The 26,080-nt window shown below is 39.2% G+C and overlaps 2 protein-coding genes across 2 annotated transcripts in view; one reads left to right on the top strand and one right to left on the bottom strand.

Moving 5' to 3' along the window:
• Positions 1-9,226: 9,226 nt before the first annotated feature.
• The window catches only part of Atg14 (autophagy related protein 14), a 34,118-nt gene continuing 17,264 nt past the window's right edge, over positions 9,227-26,080 (top strand). The window contains exon 1 of the mRNA XM_076186587.1: positions 9,227-9,491. Coding sequence (XP_076042702.1) covers positions 9,283-9,491 — 209 coding nt within the window. The 5' untranslated portion in view covers positions 9,227-9,282. The remainder of the gene's footprint in view (positions 9,492-26,080) is intronic.
• LOC143026351 (uncharacterized) lies at positions 13,507-18,829 on the bottom strand. Its single transcript, XM_076186585.1, has 3 exons — positions 18,040-18,829; positions 14,193-14,422; positions 13,507-14,059 (listed from the first exon to the last, which is right to left on the bottom strand). The coding sequence occupies exons 1-3, from the start codon at positions 18,395-18,397 to the stop codon at positions 13,739-13,741; spliced, it is 909 nt and encodes a 302-aa protein (XP_076042700.1). The 5' UTR covers positions 18,398-18,829; the 3' UTR covers positions 13,507-13,738.

Here is a 26,080-nt window from a genome sequence, read left to right as displayed (position 1 = left end):
CTGTTAACAGGAGAAGAATTAGTCCATAAATGAAACAAACCAGACCCTGTGTACCTTATAGATAAAGCAGGTTCTAGTGGGTGACTTCAATTGTAAAGATGTGAATTGGGAAAGAGAAAAACGTAGATATGAAGATTCGTGGAGTAACACTTTGTTGAATATAGTAATGGACAACGTAATAATGACACAATAGCTAAAAAAAATGACATTATTGAAAGGAGACAACGCATAAGCGATATTGAATTTACTGATTACCAAAAATATTGATGCAATTGAATCTTAAATGTATGTAGGAAAACTTAATCTTGTAGTCCACTAGAGCAAAATGTAATGTCACACTTGTAAATCACACAAAAATTCCACTGTCGGAGTAAGAGAAAAGCTGGAAAATTAAAAATCCATATATTTCAGCTGCCAACTGCAACCCTCATCAGTAGAGGGCTATAGTTGATAGCCGAAATAAATATTTCTTATTTTCCAGCTTTTCTCTCACTCCGGTAGAGAAGTTTTCGTGTAATGTTGCAGTGTTTAAATTTTATCTGACAGAAGGAAAGGTGGGGTAAGAAACGAGTTATATAGAAAAGGCAGATGTATCCGTGTTGGACTACATATTAGGGGGGTTAATAGAACTAATCAAAGTCCGCTGCACAATATTTGTCTGCCACATACTTCTACAATGATTGTGAGGTCTTGGCGTTGCGCACGCTCACGCCTGAATCCCAGTGAAGTGTTTCAATTGTTATATTACATAAATATATATGCAATTAACGGTTGCCGACGAGCCTATAAAATAGAAACACCTATGAGGACTGTGGCTTTTATTGTGACGACTTTAGATCTTTAGCAAATGCACGCTCTTGATAAAACTCTAACAAGTGAAATGTCAAAACAATAAAGGCTTCGTCCTTATATACATTATATAAACGACAACGTCCAACAACCTTCGACATTCGGTATTATATCAGTTATGCTTAGCAAAACACTAAGATGGTATTTGGGCAGTTAGAGCTCTTTTGAGGTTGAAATATTCCATTTGTATGTAACAAGACCATCAGGAATCTCATAACGTGAATTGAAATACGAGACAGGGTAAGCACATACAATTCCTTGAACGCAGTTCTTATTTGAAGAAATGGATTCACAGGAACCCAGTTACACACGCATTCACATATTCTTACACTCACACACACAAAACGAGCTACTGTATTTGCAAGATTCGAAAGTTATGCCATCATCATAAAAGAAGAAAAAAAATAGGCTACGAGACGACTTTCTCTCTCTCTCTCTCTCTCTCTCTCTCTCTCTCTCTCTCTCTCTCTCTCTCTCTCTCTCTCTCTCTCTCTCTCTCTCTCTCTCTCTCTCTCTCTCTCTCTCTCTCTCTCTTTCTCGTGGTAGCTGGATTTTGCGTTTCTTAGTGCACGCTACACAAAAAAAAAAAAAAAAAGTAGATACCGGGTGTTAGCGCAAACACATACCGTGACAATGCGCAATAATTCAACTTCTGACAATGTTGACGGGCCATTTCCTGAAAAGCCCAATTCATTTCATGAAGAAACTAGTAATACAGAAGAATGAGAAAACTGGACATTTGTCTTTAAGAAGTACTGAGACAAGAAATGTAGAGAAACTGACAAAAACAAAACAAAAGAAATACAGAGTCCACCTAAGCTTTACTTCATCCGAAAAATTACATAAATCGAAAATTTAAATTTCATCAGTGTCCCAAAAATATGCACTCGCTCTTTGAAACATTTCGTAACAGCGTTGTCGAATCCATTAATCAGCGTTATCATCATCAGCTGAGTTGTCTGGAAAACGGTTTTGGTTTGAAATTAAGGAAGAGGTTACCCCCCCCCCTCCCTGGTCTGGTCTAGTCTAGCCTAGTCCTCCCCTGCGTGTTCGCGAATGCCCAGGTTGATGACCACTATTCTAGAGAAATGGGTGACGATGATAGCGCGGAACAGTGGTTTCTACAACGTTACGTAACGTTTTAAAAAGAAAGTAGGGTCTATTGTAGTAGCAGACCATTTTATGTAGCTGAGAGGCGGACCAAGGACGAAACAGATAATCAAAAGATAGATTTTTTTTTTCTTAGTCAAAGTGCAGGGAAGTACAGTACGTTGTCATCATTCCTTGTAGTCAGAAACCACTAAGTTAACCATACAACTAATTTTTTTCTATTTCTACGTGAATTCTGTTGAAAGAAATGTGAAACGATGAGAATACTCATAACATTTTTATCTATTTTTATATCTTATCAGTATTTTGTGATTACATCTAACTTAACCTAACCTAACATGGGCCGATTCATCCTTTTGTCATCCTAATAATTATCCATAAAAAGATATATAGGGAAGCAGATAAATAAATGAATAAATGAATAAACGAATAGATAAAAATTTAATGAATAAGTGAATAGGTAATTAAATAGATAGATAAATGAATAAATAAATACATAAATGAATAAATAAATGAATAAGTAGTTTATTGAATAGATGAATAAGGAAATAAATCAATTAATTGCTTAATTAATAGATAGATAAATAAATAAATAAATTGCTTAATCAATAGATGAATAAATAAATAAGTAAATAAACAAATAAATGAGTAAATCAATAAGTCAATAAATGAATACATAAATAAATGAATGAATGTATAGATATGTAAACAATGAAGTAGGTAGATAAATGATAAAGAATAAATAGAATAGAATACACAAGATCGCGCGATCGCGCCGAAAAACAAGTGAATGCGTTCATATTTAATTGAGCACAGAAGTCCTGCATTTCTTATTCCCCAAACGAGACCTCCATTACTGCGAAATTGTCGATAATTGCATAAAAGAACGGTTCTTAATTGGGGAGTGAGTGGCCGGTTTTCTTGTGGTGCGAGAATCTCAAATTTAGCAATATATAGTGCTAGAATATATTTCACGGTAGGATGTTTCCAGACATTGTTATTATATTTTTTCTTTCTTTCTTTCTTTCTTTCTTCCATTCTTTCTTTCGATCTTTCTTTCTTTCTTTCTTTTATAATGTACAAATATGTTGCTGAATCAACATTATGTATCGACTTTTATGTATACCAGTTTTTTTCTCTTTCGACAAAATAATCCTCCTCGTTAGATTTAAGAGTTCGAGAAAGCGCTACCTAGCTTGGGAATCTTTCAAAAAATAAAAATAAGTTCAGGTTTGCTGTCCTAGAACAATGAACGATGCGATATGTTCAATGTTCATAAAATGATAAGGTAGAGAGAAAGTTGGATTTCATTGCCCTTTAAAATACACATCCTATAGAGCACAAGCTTACCCAGTAACAAAAATATGACATGGAGTGACCTATAAAGGTGCATTTGTATACTCTTTACCTATCTGCAATGTTTCTTGAAAATCCAACGGGCGGCATATACGATGGTGATAATTGTGTTATTTTTTTACATATCACCCCTTGAGACAGGCTTCTGAACTTCTGAAATGACTATACCACTAAAGATATCCTGATGCAAACTGAAATGACAGTCCACACAACGTTCACCTAAAACAACACGTTTGTCCCCGATCTTGTTCGATTTGGAAAAGGCACATGACAGTCTGGTAATGATGAATCTTACACAAGCTCCAACTCTCAGGATTTTGGAGACGTTTGACCTCTTTCTGATTCCAATAATACATTCCAAGTATACAAAGAAACAACCCCCATCCTCACCACATATCCAATTGCAAGTCCTTCAAGGAAGTGTCCTCCGTGTTCTTTTCACCTGTCGGCAATCAATGACATAAAAACAAAACAACCCCTCAAAATAAATAAATGAAATGTCGGGATTAAAGCACTTGTTTCGGAGACCAGTGCATTTTACTTACACCACTCACACACACACACACACATGAATATATATATATATAAATGTATATATATATGTGTATATATATGTATATATATATATATATATATATATATATATATAGATATATATACACACACACACATATCCGTATATATATATATATATAGATATATATATATATATATATATGTATATATATATGTACATATACTTATTTATCTATACATCTATCTACCTATATGTCTCTATTTCCATCTCTATTAACCTACTGCATTTTACAATGGCTTACTTTCCGCTTGTTCATTTATAAAATGTAGTGAGGCTTTGCACGCGACTTCAGAGGAAAAAATAAAAAAATAAATAATATCATGTAATTTACACGACCACGCACTTCAGGAATTTACATGACAGAAAAACACGTTAACTACTCGTACAGTCAAAACGTTGTAATATACCATTAAGCCTTATAATTTGGTGCCATTAGCTTCCTACTATTACACTTTTTCCAGCCTCTCCTCCTCCTCCTCCTCTTCTTGCTTTTTCAAATGAATCCATTTCAGTTGGCTTTTTTTTTTTTTTCTTTTTTGTCGAGTCCTTGACGTAAAATCTTAATGTTGTTCCAGCCTGGAAGATACCCTGTCTAATCGATACGTAATGACGAATAAATAGCTAATTCTGTGTAACTTTGCATAAATTTTGTGTTACACTCTGGTCGGGAGATTTCATTCGCTTTCACCATATCAAGATAGGTTAGATCCACTTTGGTACACGATGTTCCTGCCTTGACCTGAATCTGCTGTTTATTATGGTATGACCTTGCTCATTCTTTGTCCTGTGTTTGGGAATTATCTGCATGTTGTCTTTTTCGTTATATTTTGTTATTTCTAGGATTCAGGAGGAAATAGGGATTACCAGTTTCTTTTTGCTTTTCCTACATTGGTTGTTACTCCGTTTGTAATTTCGTGATTTTTTTTTGTAGAATTGTTCTTTATGGTTACTTGAATCATAATATTGTTGGAATTATTTTATTCATTTCGAATTTCAAGAATGCTGGGCTATAGAACCAATATGCATGTAAAAAAAATATGGACACCTGATTTAATTTCTTTGCCATGTTTCTACAGAGAGTAAATGTAATAAATTGATTGTTTTCCGTTTACTTCCCACTTTGGGGCAACTGTTCAACGTTTGAACAAACAAGTACATCTACCAGAATCAAACACGATCAAGATTTTCCATCAAGAACATGACAAGAAAATGCGAAATCTTCAGAAACGGAAAACAATAACAAGAACAAAACAGGTGACGTCATCACGTGATCTCTCCCAGCAGCAACTGTAGCTGTTGCTGATTGGTGGAAAAGAAGAGGGAGGAGCCAAGGATGAGATGGATGGGTAAAAGGGACGTAGGAAAAGAGGGGAATGTCTGTTGAGGAAGGAAGGGAGAAGACAGAAGATAGGGGTGAGTGGAGAATGGCTGTGTATGGATGATGCCGTGATGCATGGAAGAGAGTGGGTGGAGGATAGGACGGTTAGAGAGTATGGGTGAATGATATTTTGACGCAGCCCGAAGGGATTTCTCCCCGTCTTCTCTTTTTCTGCATGAGGGGGCGGGGGTCGCCGACCAAATGAAGTGGCCTTGCTGTGTCTTGCTGCATTGGTTCTGACCCAGGGCAGAGGGCGAGATGCAGGGATGACCCGTCATCCAGGAGGAGTCAAGAAAAGAGAGAGAGAGGAAGGGGTGGTGAATGATTGTAGAATATGAGGGGATGAAATAGATGGGAATAGTTTTATGCCTTTGACTTTGGTTATTTCCCTTGTAAGGGGGAAAAAAGCCCTTGGTATATGTATGTATGCGGAAAAACCACCAAGGAAAAAGATAAACTGATGACCAAGCACTTTCGTCTATTCAGACATCCTCAGGGTACATAGAAATGAAAAAGGACACAAGAATATATACACAGAGTAGAAGGTCAGGGAGGGAACCGGGAAAGGTTGTGAGGCTTTATTCGACCTGACCCGTTCGCGGCTGCGAACGTTTGGGCTACTACCTTTTTCACAATAAAATTGTCCAGTTTGTACATACCATGTATGTATGTATGTATGTATGTATGTATGTATGTATGTATGAATGTATGTATGTATATTTACCTTATTGAGAGAGAGACTGGATTTCTACTGAATCCTGACCTTAAATCCAGGAAATAGTGAATTAGTGTCAGGAATAGGGCTAACAGGTTCCATTGCTAGGACGGTTACGAATAAAAGTGCAAAGGTAATTATCAAACTCTATTTGGTGTTAGTAAGACCCATACTTGACTATGCGGTGCAGTTTTGGTCTCCTTACTATAGAATGGATATCTATTCACTAGAATCAGAAGAGGAGAATGACCAAAATTATTCATGGGCTCAGAAAATTACCTTACGATAACAGGCTCAGGAACCTTAATTTACACTCTGCAAAGACGCAGATTGCGGGGTATTCTAATAGAAATGTTCAAGTGGGTCATAGGCTTTAACATGGGTGATGCAAACAAGGTCATCATATTAAGACAACAGGACAGGGCTCACAATAATGGCTGCAAACTGGACAAATCTAGATTTGATAAAGAATAGGCAAGAGCTGGTTTATCAATAGAGTAATCAATGAATGGAAAAGACTTAGTAACTATGTCGTGAGCGCTAAAACTATCGGTTGTTTCAAGAAGTTTGATAACTTTATGGATGGGGGTGACAGGTTGTAATGGACATGGAACTACCTAGTATAGGCCTTATGGTCTTTTCTTTTTATGTTATGTTCTTATTGTTATACACATAACAGCTATCAGTTTCTTTCAATGCAAAGTGTACAGTGGAATTGTTCACAATTCTAAAAGAAATGAGAAGTATTTAATGTTTTCTAATCCTTTTTAATTTTCCCATATATTTTTTCTCAACAAGACTTATTTTCGAGGAAATTAATTCCAATAAAAAACACCACAAACAAATGATGATGTATACATACATACATACATATACCAAAGGCTTTTTCTCCCTTACAAGGGAAGTAGCCAAAAAACAAAGGCATAAAATCCACTCCCATCCCCACATACTCCACTCCCATTCACCCCCCTCCCTCCCTCTTATCTTGGCTCCTCCTGGATGACGGGTCATCCCTGCATCTCGCCCACTGCCCTGGGTCAGAAACAATGTAGCAAGACACAGCACATCCACAGCAAGGTCACTTAATTTAATTGGTGACCCCCCCCTCCACCCTCTGTCCCCTCATGCAGAAAAAGAGAAGTTGGGCTGCGTCAAAATATCGTCCACACATACTTCCTCACCCTCTATCCTCCACCCACTCTCGTCCATGCATCACAGCATCACCCATACACAACCATTCTCCACTCACCCTTATCTTCTGTCTTCTCCCTTCCCTCCTCAATAGACATTCCCCTCTTTCCCAATGCTCCTTTTACCCTATACATCCATTTCATCCTTGGTTGCCCCCTCATGTTCACTCCTTCCACATCTATTTTACTAATCTTTCTTCACTCATTCTTTCCATGTGTCCAAACCATCATAATACTCTTTCATCAGCGCTATCTCCTAATTATATTTCCACACCCGCTCTCCTCCTCACCTCGTTTCTCACTCTATCCAACATTGTAACCCCTACCATACTTCTCAGACATTTCATCTCAAACACATTTAAACTTTTCCTTTCTTATGTTCCATGTTTCTGCCTCATACAGTGTTGTCAGCACAATCACTCCTTCATACAATCTCCTCTTAGCATCCATTCCCAAATGTCTATTTCTCATTACACTTTTTAATCCCCCAAGGCATTTACTTGCTTCTCTCAATCTACACTCTACCTCCACCTCCACTCCTCCCTTTCCCGCCACATTCGCCCCCAAGTATATAAAACTATCTACTTCCTCCATTCTCTCTCCCTTAATACTTACTTCCAATTTGCTGCCATCTTCTCCCCTTGCATATCTCATCACCTTACTTTTACCCACATTTATCTTCAATTTCCTTCTTTCGCACGCTTTCCCAAACTCCGTTGCTAACTTCCTTATCCCTTCTCTGACCCTGCTACAAGCGTAGTGTTGTCAGCAAAGAACAACTGGCTTATCCCCCATTTTTCTCCATTTTCTTTAACCACTTCCAATCCCCGGCCCATGACCTATGCATTTACCCCTCGCACCACCCCATCCATGTATAAATTGAACAGCCATGGCGACATAACACATCCCGGGCGAAGTCCCATTTTTACCTCAAACCACTCGCTCTCTCCATTTCTAATTCTAACACAGGCTCTACTACTCTTGTAAAAACTCTTGACTGTTCCAGCTTTCCTCCTATCCCATATATCTGCAATACCTCCCACAGTATTGCAAATATATGGGATAGGAGGAAAGCTGTTAAGAACAGTCAAGATTTTTTACGAGAATAATAGAGCCTGTGCTACAAGTAGATATGGAGAGAATCATAACAAATGATATGAAGAGAATTATAACATTTGATATACCATTCGTCTTGCCTCGTGCTCGCGAGGCTATTATAATCTTGGCATTTTATTTGTTGTAGCAAGCGTGTACACACCCTTCGATACGGCGACTTTCATACCAGATGCTTTTCATGTTGACGTAAATAATAGGCCTAAAATAATTGTTTTCTATAAATGTGTAAATAATCCCTGGAATAAAGTCAAGAACAAAGAGGGGGAAATCCGAACGCGGGAAAATAATAAAATTCCAAAGCTAGTGACCCTATGCACGGGAACATATTGTTTTTCATCTAAGTATATTCACTGGTTATTTTCAATATTGAAGGTCCTTACTGCAACTAAGGTCGTATATAAGAATGAACAAATGTGTACTTCAATATATAAAGCCACTCCCAAACCATACATTTACCATTACATTTATTGTACAATAAAAATGGAATTTAATGTAATGACACAGTCATGCGAGTTAATATTTTGTTGCTAGTTACTATTTTTTTCTCCTACTTTTCTACCTTTTGTTTACACCCAGTGTTATTTTGTGACGCATCTCTTTGTGTGCAAATTAAGACAACGAGTGTCGATGTTTATCAAACGTGTACAATACTTAGAAGAATTGTCATCTCATATATAAACATCACACTATTTTTGAAAACTCAAGAGGCAGTCATTAATCTTGTTATTCATAGATATGTATAATGAAATTAAATAGATGTCTAATTCATATCCATCTGATGATGATGACGAACTCAAAATTTGATTGAAATATGAACTGTTCAAGATAATTGTAATTAATTTCTGTTATGCATTTTTTATTTCTTATTAATCATATGATTTCTATTAGGAATTCTATTGAAAAATAGATCTTATAATTGCCCAGCTTAATATGAAATATACGATAGTTGGTTGAAGCGTAGTATTCATCTAACTCCAGCTGACTTTTGTTGATGTTCACAAATATGTCGAATCAAACAACGTCTGATAGTGTTGTACCTTTATTATATAAAGTTTCTTCAGGAAATGAAGGATATAGTGCGCGCGTTAGTGGACAGGTTGAACGATGCCCCCTGTGCAATGTTAAATCAACAGCATTTTATTGTAAGGAATGTGTACGGAATGGAGATTTTTGCCACAGCAAGAAGAAGAACCTTGAGAGGTACGTGAGGTCCCTAGAGGGTTTTGTACTTCATGCAACTAATTTTCGATTTTTTTAAACGTTCATGTACCACAGATGTGCAGATATTTTATTGAATAATTGTTCTTTTATATTACAACAATGAATGGCTTTAACGTATTTTGTCATAACTGTATTCATAGCACCAATTTTATCCTTATAATAATTATTTCATTGATTTCATCTGGTATGTGTTCTTTTAAAATTGCTTTTAGTTTTAGCATTTCAGTTATGTAGTCTCCCCCGTGTAAATGCTGCATTTCTCTATCAAATTTATAGAGTGAGTATACCTTGTTTTGAGGTAAAATGATGTTTTTTCAGACACCCTGGTGCAATTAACTTTACTCGGACCTCATTTTTGAGAAATGATTCTTGTACATAAATATGTGATTGCAAAGTCAGACTATTGCAACTCCCTTTATGATGATATACCAAATTATCTCCTGAAGAGGTTATAAAAAGTGGTGCAAAACTAATTAATTTATATCAAGGGCTTGCCTTGGCAAGCAAGAATCAAACTGGCATTAATATAATTATACTGGTTACCAATTAAGGCAAGAATTGTTTTTATATGTCTTGACTTACCAAGCCTAATTTGGGAAACCAGGATTTATAAGAGATCTATTACAAGAGTTCCAACTAGAGAAATCTATGATGCTAAGGCACCCACATCAATTAGATGAGCCAAGGAGCAACTTGGGGGTGTTTATTTTAAGCGCACAGCAATGCGATTTAGCAGAAAATTATATTGATTTCGTAAATTATGATACATCTATGTAATATGTTTTTCTTGGCAGAAATTAGTAACAGAAAATGTTGCTAAAATCATTTTAGCAACATCGCAACTTCATTCGTTTTTTGTATCGTTTAAAAAAAAAATGAATGAAGTTGTGGGAACTCTTTGAGATGCTTTGTTTTGATAGATTTGGAGGTCAAAAACAACAATGATGACCTCTAGAATTACAGGTACCACATTACTAAATGCAGATTAGGTTAGAATAGATGAATTTATCATACTTTCATATCTATAGCTTCTGCATCTACAAAAATGAAGATGGCATCTCAAGTAGTCGTAGCAGCTACATTTGTTTATGTATCGTTTTTAGCAACATTTTGTGTTATTGATTTCCACCAAGAAAAATGTATATTACTTCGATATAATTTACAAAATAAATATCAAATTTTCAATCTCTATATCACATAAGTGTGCACTTCTAAAAATTGACCCAACTTGGAAATTAGTTTCAGAGCTTTTGCAAGATGTGCACCAAGACTGTATAACAAGCTGCCTGAAGACATTTGGAGTAATATTTATGTAATTGTAGTATACAGGAAAGAAGTAACACTCGTTGGGTCCCATCCCCTATTCTCTAATTTTCTAACATACCTAGACTCAAATTCATGTACTGTTCAAACTTAATCTATATCTTTGATTTCTAGTTATCATATTTAGATTTCAACTCATGTATTGTTTGAGCTTGGGCTATATCACCTTCTAAGCCCACATAGTTTACATCTGTATGGAAAAATATATATCTTCACATCCTTTCGACATGTGGTCTTTCTTAATTTACTTCCGTGACCTCTTAAAGCTCTCCCATCGATCTCTTCTATCAATGCAATCTGTCCCCTTAAGTGACCTGAACACTAATCATGTCACCTCTTTCTCTTTGATCCTTCAAAGTTGGTAGACCTAGTACTTTTAGTCTTTCCTCATATGGTTTATCTGCCAGGATGGGGACCAGGTTGGTTGCTCCCCTTTGTATTCTCTCAATCCTGCTTATATCCTTGACTCTGCATGGGAGCCATAATACTGATGCATATTCCAGTCTTGGATGTATCAGGGTTTCAACGAGTTTTGTCACCATGTCTTCATCCATATAATGGAGTGCCACTTTAGTCTTCTGCAGTAGTCCATATGTCTCTCCCACAATGTTGCTGATTATGTCAGTCAGGTGACAGGTTGCCTTTTATCAACACTCCCAAGTCTTTCTCCTCTTTTGCTTTTGTAATCTGTTCACTTCCCAAGGAATAGTTTAAGGATGACTTTTTGCCACTATTACCCATTTCCAGTACTTTGTATTTTTTTTTTTTTTTTTTTTTTTTTTTTTTCATTTCCCATTTTTGTCTCCATGCAAAAATGGTATCTAGATCTTTTTGCAATATTCTACCATCCTCATCATTTTTCAACCTTCTCGTGATTTTTGCATCATCTGCAAACATGTTGGCATAGCTTGTTTTTTCCATCATGTAATTAATATTGACAAGAAATATTATTGGTACAAGCACTGAACCTTGTGGAACTCCACTCATTACTGCTCTCCATTTTGACATCTTGTCTTTTACCACTGTTCTTGTGTATCTTTCCTTCAAAAAGATTAATCCGTTCTAATAGTTTGCCTCTCAGTCCTCCAACATGCTCCAATTTCCACATAAGTCAACTGTGTGGTAATTTATCAAATGCCCTCTCAAGGTCCAGATACACACAGTGCACCCACCCCTCTCTCTCTTGCAGCACGTCAATCACTCTCGAGTAAAAGTTTAAAAGGTTCAACATACATGACCTTCCAGGTCTGAAACGAGACTGACTCTGTCAAAATGTTCATCTTTTCAAGATATTTGGTCCATGGATCTTTCACAATCCTTTCACATAATTTCAGTATTCTCCTAGTTAGTGATACTGGCCTATAAATTAGTGGCATTTCCATGTTTCCATCTTTGTGAATTGACATCATGTTTGCCATTTTCCAATCATGTGGCACAATGTCTTCTTTCAATGAACATCTGTACCACATCCACACATCTGTACCACATCCACACATCTGTACCGCATCCATACACATTAAAAGACCCAAACCCTATGGTTCTGGTTGGAAAAGTCCTCCCAGACCCTCCTATGTATTTGCTTTTTTTTTTAGGAATGTCTCCTTTGGAGCTACAGAGAGTAGGATGCCTAGCCCTATCCCCATCCCATTTTTTTTTTGCCTTTTACAACTCGAGTGGGAACACTCAGTGGCAGTATTCTTTTTCCCCTACCACAGGGTTTGGCAAAAAAGGAAATACATTTTCAGAGAAGTGGTACAGGACAGTATTAATAGTGGGGGGACAGCATAACAGAGGGACAGTCGCAGTATAATCAAGTAATAACTACACAAAACTCACATAGCTGTGAAATTTTACACAAAAAATAGGTGACTTGGTTAAATAGTTTCATTAAAATAATCTGTAGTCCCATTACTACCAAGGTAGTGCCATAGCAATGAATGAAATAGATAATCTGGCTGAGCAAGAGCCTGAATAAAAAGGAAAGTACCACCCAGTGTAGAAATACTTCAGGAAAAGTACAATGTGAAGATAAAGTCTTTATTGGTAAAGCTCAAACACCGGTAGGTGAAATGTTGTAGCAGTGAGGACTGTCCTCACGTAATGCTCAGTCAATCAATTGTTGCCTCTAGTTTCACTAAATGGAAAACCTGCAGACCTACAGTGGTTGGCTACAGTCATTTGAATCTCCCACAGATCTTTGCAGGAAAGAAACTTGGACTGTTCTCTGCGTTCTATCAGTGTATGACTTTCTTTTTCACTGGCTGAAAGTGGTAGGAAGAGGAGAGCAATCATTGGTTGTCATCTCCCAGTGTGTGGAAAATTTTAATAAATACAAAGTTGATAGAAAGAGATCTTGGACCTAGTCTGGAGATGACTGTCAACCCCTCTGTGATGCATCTCCTAATGGAGGTAAGAAGGTTGACATGTTTTGAAAATAGGCAGCTTCGTTGTCCATCTTGCTGGACCACCACATGCAGGTACCCATTATTGGTCCCTCACAAAGTGCTTTTCCTGACATACTTGTCAGCAGTTGTCTCTCATAGAAATGTTTAGTGAGGGTTGATGTAAATAGTTAAGTTATTTTGTATACTTTCAGTTCTTACCAATGTTGTTACAGTGTGTGGGTGGTGCTTGAAAATTGATATATGAAAGAATAATGAAATAAATAGTGTCAGATATTTAGAATTTATTTAATATATAGTGTAAAATATAACTTCATACTGAAGTAATAATGTATTTACATCATTCAGTATTTCATTTGATGTATAACCTCCATAGATACCAGGAGCAATTTGTGCATTAGCTATAGAAATGGCTAATTATTTCAAAGACCCATTCATATTTTATATGTACTCTAATATCTTTAGCAAGAAGGACATCCCCAACATTTTGGCCTGTTCATTTCAGCCTCTTGACTTGAAGAAGTCGGCAAAGTTAATGCGACACCTACGGGTTAAACTATCCCTGTAAGACCCTCTTGGACAAGATACAGGTGGGAGATTTGCTAGAAGAGCATGGGTACTGAAGGCTAAGCAAGTGGGTTGATGATAGGTAATATCAAGGCGAAGGGTTCCCTCTTGGCAAGGCCCGGGTGTGTTAAGAGTGTAACAAGTAGCTGTAGGTGCAGTGCTTGGGTAACACTGGCTGTCAATTCGAACCATGTTGGGTGCAGGGCAGTCGTTTGGCACACACCGTGCTCTGCCATGTGAGCCAGAGTCCTCTATCTGAAAGAGAATGGATTGATAGTTAACCGTGATCAAAAGAAATCTTCAACTCAGAGCAAAGGATGGGAGGCGGGGAGATATTTAATATACTCATTAGGTGGGATAGGTATTGACTTAAACAGAATTTAATTACCTTTATGACTTGACCAGGTGGACAGGGTCCTTGTGAGTATGGGGTAACGCAAGATCCGTCACCCCTGTAGAATACTTTATCGAGAGGACAGTCACATTCGTTCTCGCCATATTCATTTGGCTGTAGCATCATCCCCTTAGGACAAACATGGTGTGAAAGTGCAGGTATGCAAGATCCACGAAAGAGCACTTGGCTCGCTTCACAAGGGCGGGGTCTGCAAACTGGTTGACCTGCAGAGGAGAGGATTATGTTAGTAGAGACTTGGTAAAATAGTTTCACCAAAATAGCCTGTAGTATGGTGCAGGCCAAAGATCATATATATGTGTTCGAAAGTGTACGAAGGGACATTTTTTGGGTGTGTAAGCTATTTAAATTAATGGCGGTAGATATAGCTAATGTGGCAAGAAGTAAAAGTCATGTCACTTTTGAAACCTCATATTACACATTTACCCATGACATCATTCTGCATTTGTGCTGCCATGGGATGCTTGGTTTATTTAGATAAGTCAGTGTGTTATATGTTTAAGTTGGATGCTTGGTTTATTTAGGTAAGTCAGTGTGTTATATGTTTAAGTTGGATGCTTGGTTTATTTAGATAAGTCAGTGTTATATGTATAAGTGGAGTTATATGTTTAAGTTGATGTTTTGGAAATTATTTCAGAATTTTTGTGACATGAATGAGTGCTTATATTGCTGAAGAAACCTTCCAGCACTGTATATGTACCCACCAAAAGATACCAATATCACGAAGATGGTGAAAAATTATATTGATTGAATTTGCTATCAGGTCTAGAGAGGATTTTTAGGTGGAGCAAGGAGTGGAAAATTACTTTAATTAAAAAAATCAAGTTGTGAAAACGGATAAAGTAAAGACTATCACAGAATTATTATTATACAATTACAAAAGCAAATGATGAATGGGATCTGAGAATATTGGTAATGAGATTTTTTTACTGAACAATCTTGGTTATCATAAAAAGAAAAAAATATCCAGAAAAAGCATATCCACACTATATTGGAATATGATAGTAATATAAGTAATTGTTGCTCAAGTTTTATGGCCTGAAAATCCAAAGCCCCACAGATCTGTCCAATACCCATTCCTTCTGTACAGGTACCTCACATCTCGTGACCTGACCAAACCAATTAGCCACTGTCCTAAACTGGCCAGATGACTCGCTTTCAATGCCTTCACAGGCATGGAAATAAAGTATTTGCAACTCATCAAGCCTCGTCATGTTTGAAATAGTTAAGGTTCATAGTGGAGCAGAAAATGAAAACAACTTGTGAAGCTGCAATTCGATAATACTAGACCAACTGTTCATCGGATTTGATTGAAGAAAATTCAATATGATCCCTAATGAACCAGCGACTGTGCTTTCTGGAGCATCATAGTAGTCACACTAAACATTTTTACTGCGCGAGAAGTTTGCTTCTGCTAGATAAAATCCCCTAGTGGCATTGACAATGAAATTGTTGAAATATTCATATGCTTTGTATGTAACTGACATAATCTTTGTTTACATGCAATTGCGTGAATGAAGACTCGACGTCAAGTCGTTGTAAGTGAAATGTCGACAATTTAACAATGTAAACAAAACTGTTGGCGAAGGAGGAGAATCCTGCCTGAGTACGTCATCATCTCATAATAAAGACTGGTTTCAAGACCTGCAGGACTGGTTTTGAATGTCGAGGCCCAACCCATATTTAGATGCAAGATCTAAAACCAGCTTATACTACTAAAGTCACCCTTAAACGATTAGTATCCGTGACACCGTGCATTGAATCAATACGATTGTCTTCCCTTCATGAATGTCCATGGATGTTTAATGCTGGCCAGTATGAATTATATCACTGTTCAGTGTTCTCGATCATGTAGGTACAATTTTAAGAGCCTGAGATGCTGTGAACTTTTAAGACATAGGAAGTTGGAATAGGGTCCCAAAAATGGTGTCTCACTACTATGGCTGGGCCTCAAGACGGACAGACACGGCTCTTTCCTGCTGATTTTTTAAAGACTGCATATCCATAGATTGAGTAGAGGTGACATTTTGGTTCAGTTAATCCAGAGCGGATTAGCCGAGTGGTTCGTTCTCTCTCTCTCTCTCTCTCTCTCTCTCTCTCTCTCTCTCTCTCTCTCTCTGAGAGCTGAGGTGCGGTCAGGGTGCAAGGGCTGACATATTTGCAACTACAACTCGAGGAAAACCCATTTCTCCAAGCAGGAACCTGTGTCTTTAAGACACGGACTCCTCTCATAGGACGACCGCAGTGGTTCCTCCGGGTCTCGAATTGGAAGGTAGAGGTCTTCGACCGGACCAAGTGGTACCGCGAACTCCCTCGATGGGAGGTCCTCCTTCGTAGACTGCGCTTAGAGGACAACTCTTCCTGGCAGGTCACGTGCACAGTACAGGTGAAGATCGACAATGCCGACATTGGAGGAAGACTGGCTCTGACTTGCGACACGACCTGTTTCTATGAACTGCGTCGGCTGGTAGTCAACAACACCCACTCACCCACCCTACTCCCAACTCCCGTTAGTAACCAGGTGGGTCGGTAATCCACAACTCGTGGGAGTCTGGTGACTCACGCGTGCAGAAGAACAACCAGAGTTAGATTAAGTATTGAAGATCTCGGAGGAAGAGGTGGTTGATCTCCCCGGAGGACGGGGCGAGGGGAGATCCTCAACTTAAGATAATCGCTCGCAGGGAGGTTGATATAGCTACCGTTGTCCCAAAACGCAACAGATGGGTTACCCGAGAAGGGAGGTGGGGGGTGGGGGTGTCTTCAGGTGAATAGAATCACCTGACGACAAAATAAAAATGGAGGTCGTCAAATTGGAAAAAAAAAGAAAACATGGTGGCTGGTTGGCGCCTTCAGAGCTGAGAAGGCCATCCGGTTTTGTTTTACCTAGTCCGGGCGCATTCGTCTGGAGGTGCAGCCAGCCTCGCTTTTCCTCTTCCATATTACCTTTCACCCATAACCCGCTCTTGGATCTATGCCTTTAGTATTTTTAAACATTACTCCCGTTACCAGAAATTGTATGGCCAACATAAAGACGCAAAGGAGAAATTAGGAAAAAATAGGCTTTGCATAGAATAAACTTGTCAATAAAGTATATGTGTGTGTGTGTGTGTGTATATATATATATATATATATATATGTATATATATATATATATGGAACATTGCTAACTTGGTAGAATAAGCTGCCAGATGACTTGAGACACTGAATAAGAAATAACACATTTCCAGATTTTTTTCGAGGAGTCATGATCAAGCAGTGATTATTAATAGGGATGAATACAAACTGAAATAGGACAGTGACGTGTTAGGACGTCGAAGGAAGCGAGCAAGTCCCGCATAAGAAGGATATCTGTATCCTTCAGTGCGTGCGGGCACAAAACTCGGAGGGATACCATTCTTCGTTACGGTGGTTTGTGCCAAGACTTGGCCTCGATATGTTTTGGTATTTCTACCTTGAAATTTATAACTGAAAGGTACTTGGATTTTATGGTAATCACCCATGGAGAAGGTATACATTACATTACATACATGTATTACGGGAGGGGTTTTTTTTCTCGTTATTTCGTGGCCAAATTTGGAAAGTACTTGTAGTGTAACCATCTATAATTGACCCTCTTAGTTTGGAATGTTTTCATCACAGATGAATAAAGTCGTAAGGTCATAATTAGGTTATTGAAAGGGGTTGTTTTTCATGTACAGGAAATCTAGGGTGCAGTTTTAGTGTAGACAGGGATTCAGGCCACACAGAGAGCAGAAAAGTCGAGGGCAGGAAGAATGAACGGAAGGGGAGGGGCAGTGGACAAGTATCTGTGTTTCACACTTGCCTGTACTTCTATCCACCATGACGAAGAGACCGATCTCGCAGGGACCCCTCGTCATGACTCTCTCGCACCTCCCTGTCGAAGGCCAGAGCACCTCCCCAACAGAGGTGTCGCAACCTACGGTCATAGTGTTCAGCATCTCCTTCCTCATCCAGTCGTTGCCCGCACCTGGCCTACACCCGCTGGTTTTGGCCCTCTCCTTGTACAGCTCCTCCAGGTGCTGCGGCAGAAGGTGGTAGTTGTCAGGTGTGTACCACCCGTCGGTGAGAAGAGGGTTGTGGGCGGGGAGTGCCTTGACAGCGCACCATAAGGCTGCAAGGCACGTCGAGACAATCAGCACGTTTTCTTTCCGCGGGCGCATGTTCCCGGTGGTAGATAGTGATCCGTTCACTAGTGAGGAGTAAATAGATGTTTTCTTTACGAAAGGAGAGTTGCCACGTCACGATACCTTTCACTGTCAATGGCGTATTTTCACAGGTCACTGTTTCGGAGAAGCACGGACACACGATACACTGTTGCACTGCGCAGTGTAAACTAACTCCCCTTGATTGCGCTTGCTGCGGAGATCGGGCAGAATAAGGTGATGCGTTCAAGTTCAAACCCTTGATCCGACTGCGGCATGACGTGGCGGGAAGTTTCCTTTTGTGTACCGAGAAGTCACGTGACCAAGTGGTTGTGCTGTTGATAATGAAGGAGTGGGTATGTCCAAGGTTGTGGGACTACCTTGGCAGACGACACGCGCTCGTGAGACGGGACGGACCTTCCATCGCGCCGTAAGACAGGCAACTGGATGCCTCCCTCCGTCGTTTCCCCCAACTTTCCCGTACGAAACGGGGTGGGTGTAAAATGCTGATGAATTTGCTGATCTCAAACAGTATTTTCATTCTTTTCTCATTTCTTTATTTTTCAGTATTTTAAAATGGAATTTGAGTATTATATTCCTGTAGAAAAACATCATAAAAAATAACTAAAGCATTTTTTTTTTTTTTAATGATGCAAGTGTTTGAAGACAACTTATTGAGATCAAAGGTTGGTGGTGTTTCTTTTGGTAAGTACAACTCATTGGGATCAAATGATATTAAAAATACTTTAGGAAAAAAGATCAGCAAAATCCAAAATGGCCGTTTAAAATGCGCAAAAACGGCTTCGAATATTTTATAAAAAAACACCCACCTCACATGAGTCTTTTTCAAAACCTTTGACATTATTGGAAAGGTAAGGTTTCAAAGAACAATATATTAGAATTTCATTATAAAATACTGAAAAATAAAGAAAGGAGGAAAAAATGAAAATAGTGTTTGAGATCAGCAAATTCATCAGCAGAATCATCAGCATTTTACGAAACGTCGTACCAACAAAGGTTTCGATCTCACACGGTGTTTATTCTCACATTTTACACTCACCTTACGAATCGTCTCCGCCTATTTGCCATCAGCACAGAGTAGCTTCTTGCCCCAATACCGGCAGCTTCTGTCCTTGTTTTTATAAAACGCCTTTTACCCCCCATCATGTCGTAAGTTTCATGGAACATTGACCGTCGTGTCGTTTCCTGTAGTTTTTTCGATTCAGGATAAGCAGGATCAAGGATTCTAAAAGCAGTGGGGAAGCACCTGAGAATGAAGGAAATATTTGTGAAGACGTGCCATAGTCTAGGTGAATCATGCTGCCAGGTGGTAGGGAAAGTATATATTTATTTATTTATTTATTTATATTTTTTGGGTGTAAGAAGAGGCCATCGCTGCTCTATAGAATGGGTAGTGATTGAATTACGAAAACAAAGACACAAACTTGGGAGTGGTGATCATGGACATGTTTCCACCAGAAACGCACCTGATTCGACCTTATACTGGAATATACTGCAATGGTGTGGTCACCACGAAAAAAAAAAAAAAAAAAAAAAAAAAAATATATATATATATATATATATATATATATATATATATATATATATATATATATATATATATATATATTAACAAGATGGAGGAAACTTAAGAGGATTATTCCAGATCTTGTTGATAGACCATACAAAGAATAGAGGTGATCAAGTAACAGGATTCAGAATCGTAGGTTCTCCCTCTCGTAACTTGCCTGGTTTCTACTGATTAGTTTGCCTTCAGGGGATACTACTTCCACTCCCGGCTTTCTCTTGGGAGAGGAAATCACTTGGACACATGCGCCAATTTATGTGAGCATAAGGATGGAGGAGACTGTAAGGGACCGTAGGGCCTACACTATGCACTTCCAGGTCCCTTACCACCTGTCATCCCTGTCCATAAAGTTTTACCAGAAGTGGATTTGGGTGCTCTCCGGTATTTCTCACTTCTCACAAACGAGAACATAAAAAAATGGACAAAGGTAAATGATGCAAAGCTGGACGTCCAAAGTTATTTTTTAGAAATATACGTATTCTATCTGTTCTATCTATTCTATTTTTTATATATAAGGGGCGAGATGCAGGGATGACCCGTCATCAGGGAGGAGCCAAGAAAAGAGGGATGGAGGGGTGGTGAACGGGAACAGAGTGAGTTGGGGTGAAATGGGTGGGAGTGGAATTATCCCTTTTGACTTTGGCTAACTCCCTTGTAAGGAGGAAAAAGCCCTTGATATATGTATGTATATATGTATTCTATCTGTATATTGAAAATAATATTCCCCTTATAAGGGAGGTAGTCTGCCAACACCCATGTTTTTCCTGGGAGTGGAAATTGTTGTAAATATGTAATTTAGTATCTTAGAAGAACCCATTTTCTAGCTTAACTATGAACAAAATAAAATGTGAAATATAAGACAGTTTATACCCATAGTACCTCGTCTCGATACAGTTTATTCAAAGTACAATACACCTACGGTTTTACAAAGAAATCGCACTGGTGGCGTTATTAAAAGTCTGCCGAGTTGTGTATTCGAATCCCGCACTCCTCTCCGATTCTCAGAAGTGACTCTTATTACCTGCCCCAACAGTCCAAGTGCAAAGGGCAGAGGTAACGGCTTCGGCCGCAGCTACATACCTTCTGACGTAGGATACCGGACACGAAGGGTTTCTATTGTTATGAGCGCCTAACTCTCGTCATTGTCGACATTCGTCGCATATTTCGCCGTCGACCTTTGAGTAGCGAACAAACGTGCCTGCCTACTTGCCTGCCTGCCTGCCTGCCTGCCTGCCTGCCTGCCTACCTGCTTGGCTTCCTCGACACTGGATTGCCTTCTCCGAAAGTGAGAAGGTTGGGAAGATGCAGTCAAGTTTTACCACTTCAATGTAACGTGTTAAGACAATCCCAGAGAATCTTGTAGCATGTGCTAAGTACTAAAGTATTCAACGCACTTTCTCTTGGCTATTTTTAGAATTACGTTTGTAATCCTAATGACATTGACGACTGGAGCAGCATAATCTAGAACTCGAGCTCATGATGGACAACTATTATTATCCTCTTGGATGAGAGCTTAGAGCTCATATATGACCCGATCCATGGGTAATGCTGTGACCTCACACACACACACACACACACACACACACACACACACACACACACACACACACACACACACACACACACACACACACACACACACACACATCAACACATCAACACCAGGCAGCCTGACTTTTCTTCACTACAAAACATCCTAGACAACCTCTAAACGTGGACTGAGAGCAGCAATGTGACAGTTAACCACAGCAAGACCGTGGTCATGCATGTTTGTACATCCAAACAGGCGGTGGCACCACCTCAACTGTCATTAGGAACCTATTCCCTTCAAGGTGGTCCAGTCCGCCAAGCTACTAGGCATCACATTAGACGACCACCTTAACTGGAACCAGCACATCAACAACATAATCAGGACAGCCTCTTACAAACTCTTCATGCTGCGCAGATTGAAGTCCCTTGGTACCCCATCACCAGATCTAAAGGAAGTCTACACCACCTTCGTACTCCCCAGCCTGGTCATCATCACTCAAGATCACACAGAGGAGCAAATTAGAGAAAGTACAAAGAAGAGCGTGCAGAATTATCTTGGGTAGTCAGTATGAGGGATACGAACACGCCCTCACCACCCTCAGCTTGCCAAGATTGTCCGACAAACACAGTGAGGCACTGAATAAGTTTGGACAAGACCTAATGCTACACCCACGTCACCGTCACTTCCTCCCACCTAACACCACAACCACCCGCCATGCAACTCTGCATTCTAACAAAATCAAGCCCATCAGAGCGCCGAGGACTGACAGATACAAGAACAGTGCCATTCCATCCATTGTCCGCACAATAAACTCATTATAAATTTTAGACTAAGCATATCACTCTTATAATTACTATATTACTCATAAAAGTGCTCAATTGTATTATTGTCAGTGTATCACTGCTATCTCAATAAACCTATTATTATTATTATTATTATTATTATTATTATTATTATTATTACAGTTCATTTCCCACTAGGGTTGGGAACCGGCTCGAAGTGCAGCAGTGCTGAAATTTTCACCCCTAGGCGGGACTCGAACTCGGATCACAGAATTAGCGGTCGAGCACGGTGCCACCACACCATCGAATCGTGTATATGTGCGCGCGTGGTCTTGGGTCAGGTGTTGGTCGTGATCGACAGCTATTTCCCTGCCGGAAGAGAGCTCAGAGCTCATATATGACCGATCTATGGGTAATGCCGTGACCTTACATTCACACATAACCCAGACTCCCCATCCACGAGAGTTGGAGTAACGACTCAGCGCAGCGATATTGAAATTGTTTTAGCCCTGGGCGGGATTCGAACCCTGACCGCCGTAGTGGCAGCCGGGAACTCTACCACCGCGCCATCGAGTGTGTGTGTGTGTATGTGTGTTGAAGATACATGTGAGTAAAAGTAAGGTGATGAGATGTATATGGAGAGAGGATGGTAGCAAATTGGAAGTGAGCATTTAGAGGGAGAGACTGGAGAAAGTAGATAGTTTTAGATACTTGAGGGCGAATGTGGCGGGAAAGGGAGGAGGTGGAGGTAGATTGTAGATTGAGATGAGCAAGTAAATGCCTTGGAGGGATTTAAAAGTGTAATGAGAAATAGACATTTGGGAATGGATTCTAAGAGGAGATTGTATGAAGGAGTGATTGTGAAATGGATTTATGCCTTTGGCTCTGGGTACTTCATTTGTAAGGGTGGGAAAGCCTTTGGTATATGCATGTATTATCATGGAATGAATGAGCGAGGAAAATTGTAAAAAAAAAAAAAAAAAAAAAAAAATTGGAAACGTAAGATGTAAGTGTGCGTGAACAATAATTTGATGCGGTCCGAAGGGGTTTCTCGTCTTTATTTTCGCTCGAGGGGACGAGGGTAGACATGTAAACGAAGTGGCTAGGCCTGCTGTGTCTTACTGCGTTGCTTCTGACGCAGGGCAGTGGGCGAGATACAGGGATGATCCTTCATCCATGAGGAGCGAAGAGGAGAGGGAAACAAATGGCTATTCCCCTTTGTAAGGGGAAGAGAAACTCTTGGTATATAGATTAATAGTGTAATAATTATTGTTATTACTACTACTATTAATATTATTACAATATTGGCTCCAGGATACTACTACTTTTTTTTTTTTTTTTTTTTGTTTTTTTTTTTTTTTTTTTTTTTTTTTTTTTTTTTTTTTCGTCTACGTGTCATTCTTCCCATCGGCATTGAAGGGGTTATGACTTGCGTCGATTAAAGGGGAAAGGAAGACTTTCTCTGCTCTGTGGTCCTGTAACTGGATTACTTTTCGCCACAAGTCTCCTCCATTTGCGGAAATGGATTTATTTTGTTTATTTGTTAATATTATTATTAATACCTGTAGTATTATTGTTATTACAATTATTATTATTATTATTTTGTATTTTCGCCACGGTGATATTAGTCGGAATAGAAATAGCGCATTTTAGTACACAGGAAAGGTACAACGTTCGGGTTCATACTTAAAATTGAATTCATGTATTGTTCAAACTTGGACTATATTGCCTTTTAAGTGTGTGTGTGTATGTGTTTGTGTGTGTGTGTGTGTGTGTGTGTGTGAAAGAAGCCAGTAGAATGACCATGATCCGAAAGCAAAAGAATCTCAGAAACCTCGGAGTAATACCAACGTTCCGATTCGTGTGACACAATGGGAGGAAGTAAATAGCTTGTTTGAGGTCGGGTTGTTACCTAACAAAAGAGAGACACACGGAGTGATGACCATCACAGTAAACAAAAGTTCAGAAATTTTTGGAATGATGAGTTTGTTTCAATCTTCGTCAGTCGCCTTTTTTTTTTTTTTTTTTTTTTTTCTGGTACCTCCCGTGTTAGATACTTCTGCACTTTTGTTATTATTTGCAATGGAGGACACTCCGTGGTATGCCCTTTCTCCTGTGAGTTCCACTCGCATCCCCGGATTTTAACGGTTGTAATATAAAAGAAGATAAGATCTGCGTACTTCCATTGTCCCTAGGAAGAGACACGGGACAGTGTGCGTGCGCGCGCCCGCGTGTGTGTCTCCTCTTTATTGTGAGTTTATTATGCGAAGCTGCTGTTGGCATTGCGGCATGGCATAATCAATGGAGACAGGTAGTTGGGTATTTGTCACTACATTGCCTAAATCGATGTATACAACTTATTATATTCTCTGTAACTTGTGCATCATTGAGTCAAACTCCCCCCCACACACACACGCACACTACGGCGGTCCGGGTTCGAATCCCGTCCAGGGCTGAAGTAATTTCAGTATCGCTGCGCTACGGGTCGTTACTCCAACTCGTGGGCGGGGAGTTTGGGGTGTGTGTGCGTGTAAGGTCACAACATTACCCATAGATCAGTCATATATGAGCTCTGAGCTCTCTTCCGGGAGGGAAATAGCTGTCGGTTACGAGTCCAACACGTGATCCAAGACCATGTTGAATCACGATTACACATACGCGCGCGCACTCACTTGACATTTGATACAGAAGAGGAAGAAATATTTTCCTGGACTCGAAATCTCTAGACTGTTTACCTCTCTTGTTTCTGAGGATTGCCAACTTTTCCTCTTCTTCTTTTTCCCCGTCGGTATGTGGACCGTACATGTTGACGCATTCATTCGCCAGCGTGGTCGACGCTGATTGGCTAACGGCCACAGCTTGAAACATGACGTAGTAGATCTACACAATGACTCAGCTGATATGTGGGGCGAAGAATGTTTTATTTATGTGCTGTGTTGTGGTGGAGAGGGGCAAATAGCCCACCCTAATGACGTTTAGACCCCCACCCCCCCCAGAAAAAAAAGCCCCCAAGGCCAAAAAAATATAAACAATATAATTTAATAATAATGATGATAATGTGTATAATATGAATAACCATAGGAATTATGATAATACCTAAATAAGCAAAAATATATAAAACAGTAAAACTTCATTAACGAGTATATACTTTTATCATACTTTATATACAAGGATTATGAGAATGACATAAAACACATGGTCATAGATTTCAGCACATAGGTTGAAGATAACCCACGCCAGGAAGAAAATGAGCTACAAAGAATCTGATGTCATATATACGAATACAAATACACCAAAGGAAACTGTGAAGAAGTTCTTCCATCACCGTGTATTGGCATGACGACTGTGAAGCTGCAATCTAGATTGATTGGACACCGATACGCAGGAACTCCCAAAAATAATGCACTGACATCACACTCATACCACGTAACCCACGAGGAACTGGAAAATAACACTTAAAATTTGGAAACATGCATGAACCCAAGAAAGTTAAAAATAATCGAGACCCTTTACATTAAAGATCACAATCCGTGCTTGAATGTACATGCAATCGATTTACAAGACTACCCAGCCTTGAGGACACAGGGTAGGCCATAGGCTTGGAGAAATGAATTTTTTATTTTATTTTAAGAGCTTTTTCCAGCTTACAGTGAAATTCCCTTGTTACCGCTTAACCAGTGGTCAAGTACCGCCCATCAATCACAAGAGTGCTCAGTTGAACCGAAATCGTGATCGGAGAGTCGTCTACGGACAGGTTCTACCGAGTTCCCTCTACTATTGCCAATAGTTCATTTTAAGGT

The sequence above is a fragment of the Oratosquilla oratoria genome, chromosome 6, assembly GCF_046742065.1.
Source record: "Oratosquilla oratoria isolate Oo_2021 chromosome 6, ASM4674206v1, whole genome shotgun sequence".
NCBI classification, from domain to species: Eukaryota; Metazoa; Arthropoda; class Malacostraca; order Stomatopoda; family Squillidae; genus Oratosquilla; species Oratosquilla oratoria.
This window is presented reverse-complemented; position numbering and strand designations above follow the sequence as displayed.

Coding starts and splice junctions, on each gene's coding strand:
- LOC143026351 (XM_076186585.1), bottom strand. CDS start 18,397: ATGCGCCCGCGGAAAGAAAACGTGCTGATTGTCTCGACGTGCCTTGCA. Junction 14,423..18,039: donor CATGGTGGATAGAAGTACAG/GCAAGTGTGAAA, acceptor TCTCCTCTGCAG/GTCAACCAGTTTGCAGACCC. Junction 14,060..14,192: donor CACCTGGTCAAGTCATAAAG/GTAATTAAATTC, acceptor ATTCTCTTTCAG/ATAGAGGACTCTGGCTCACA.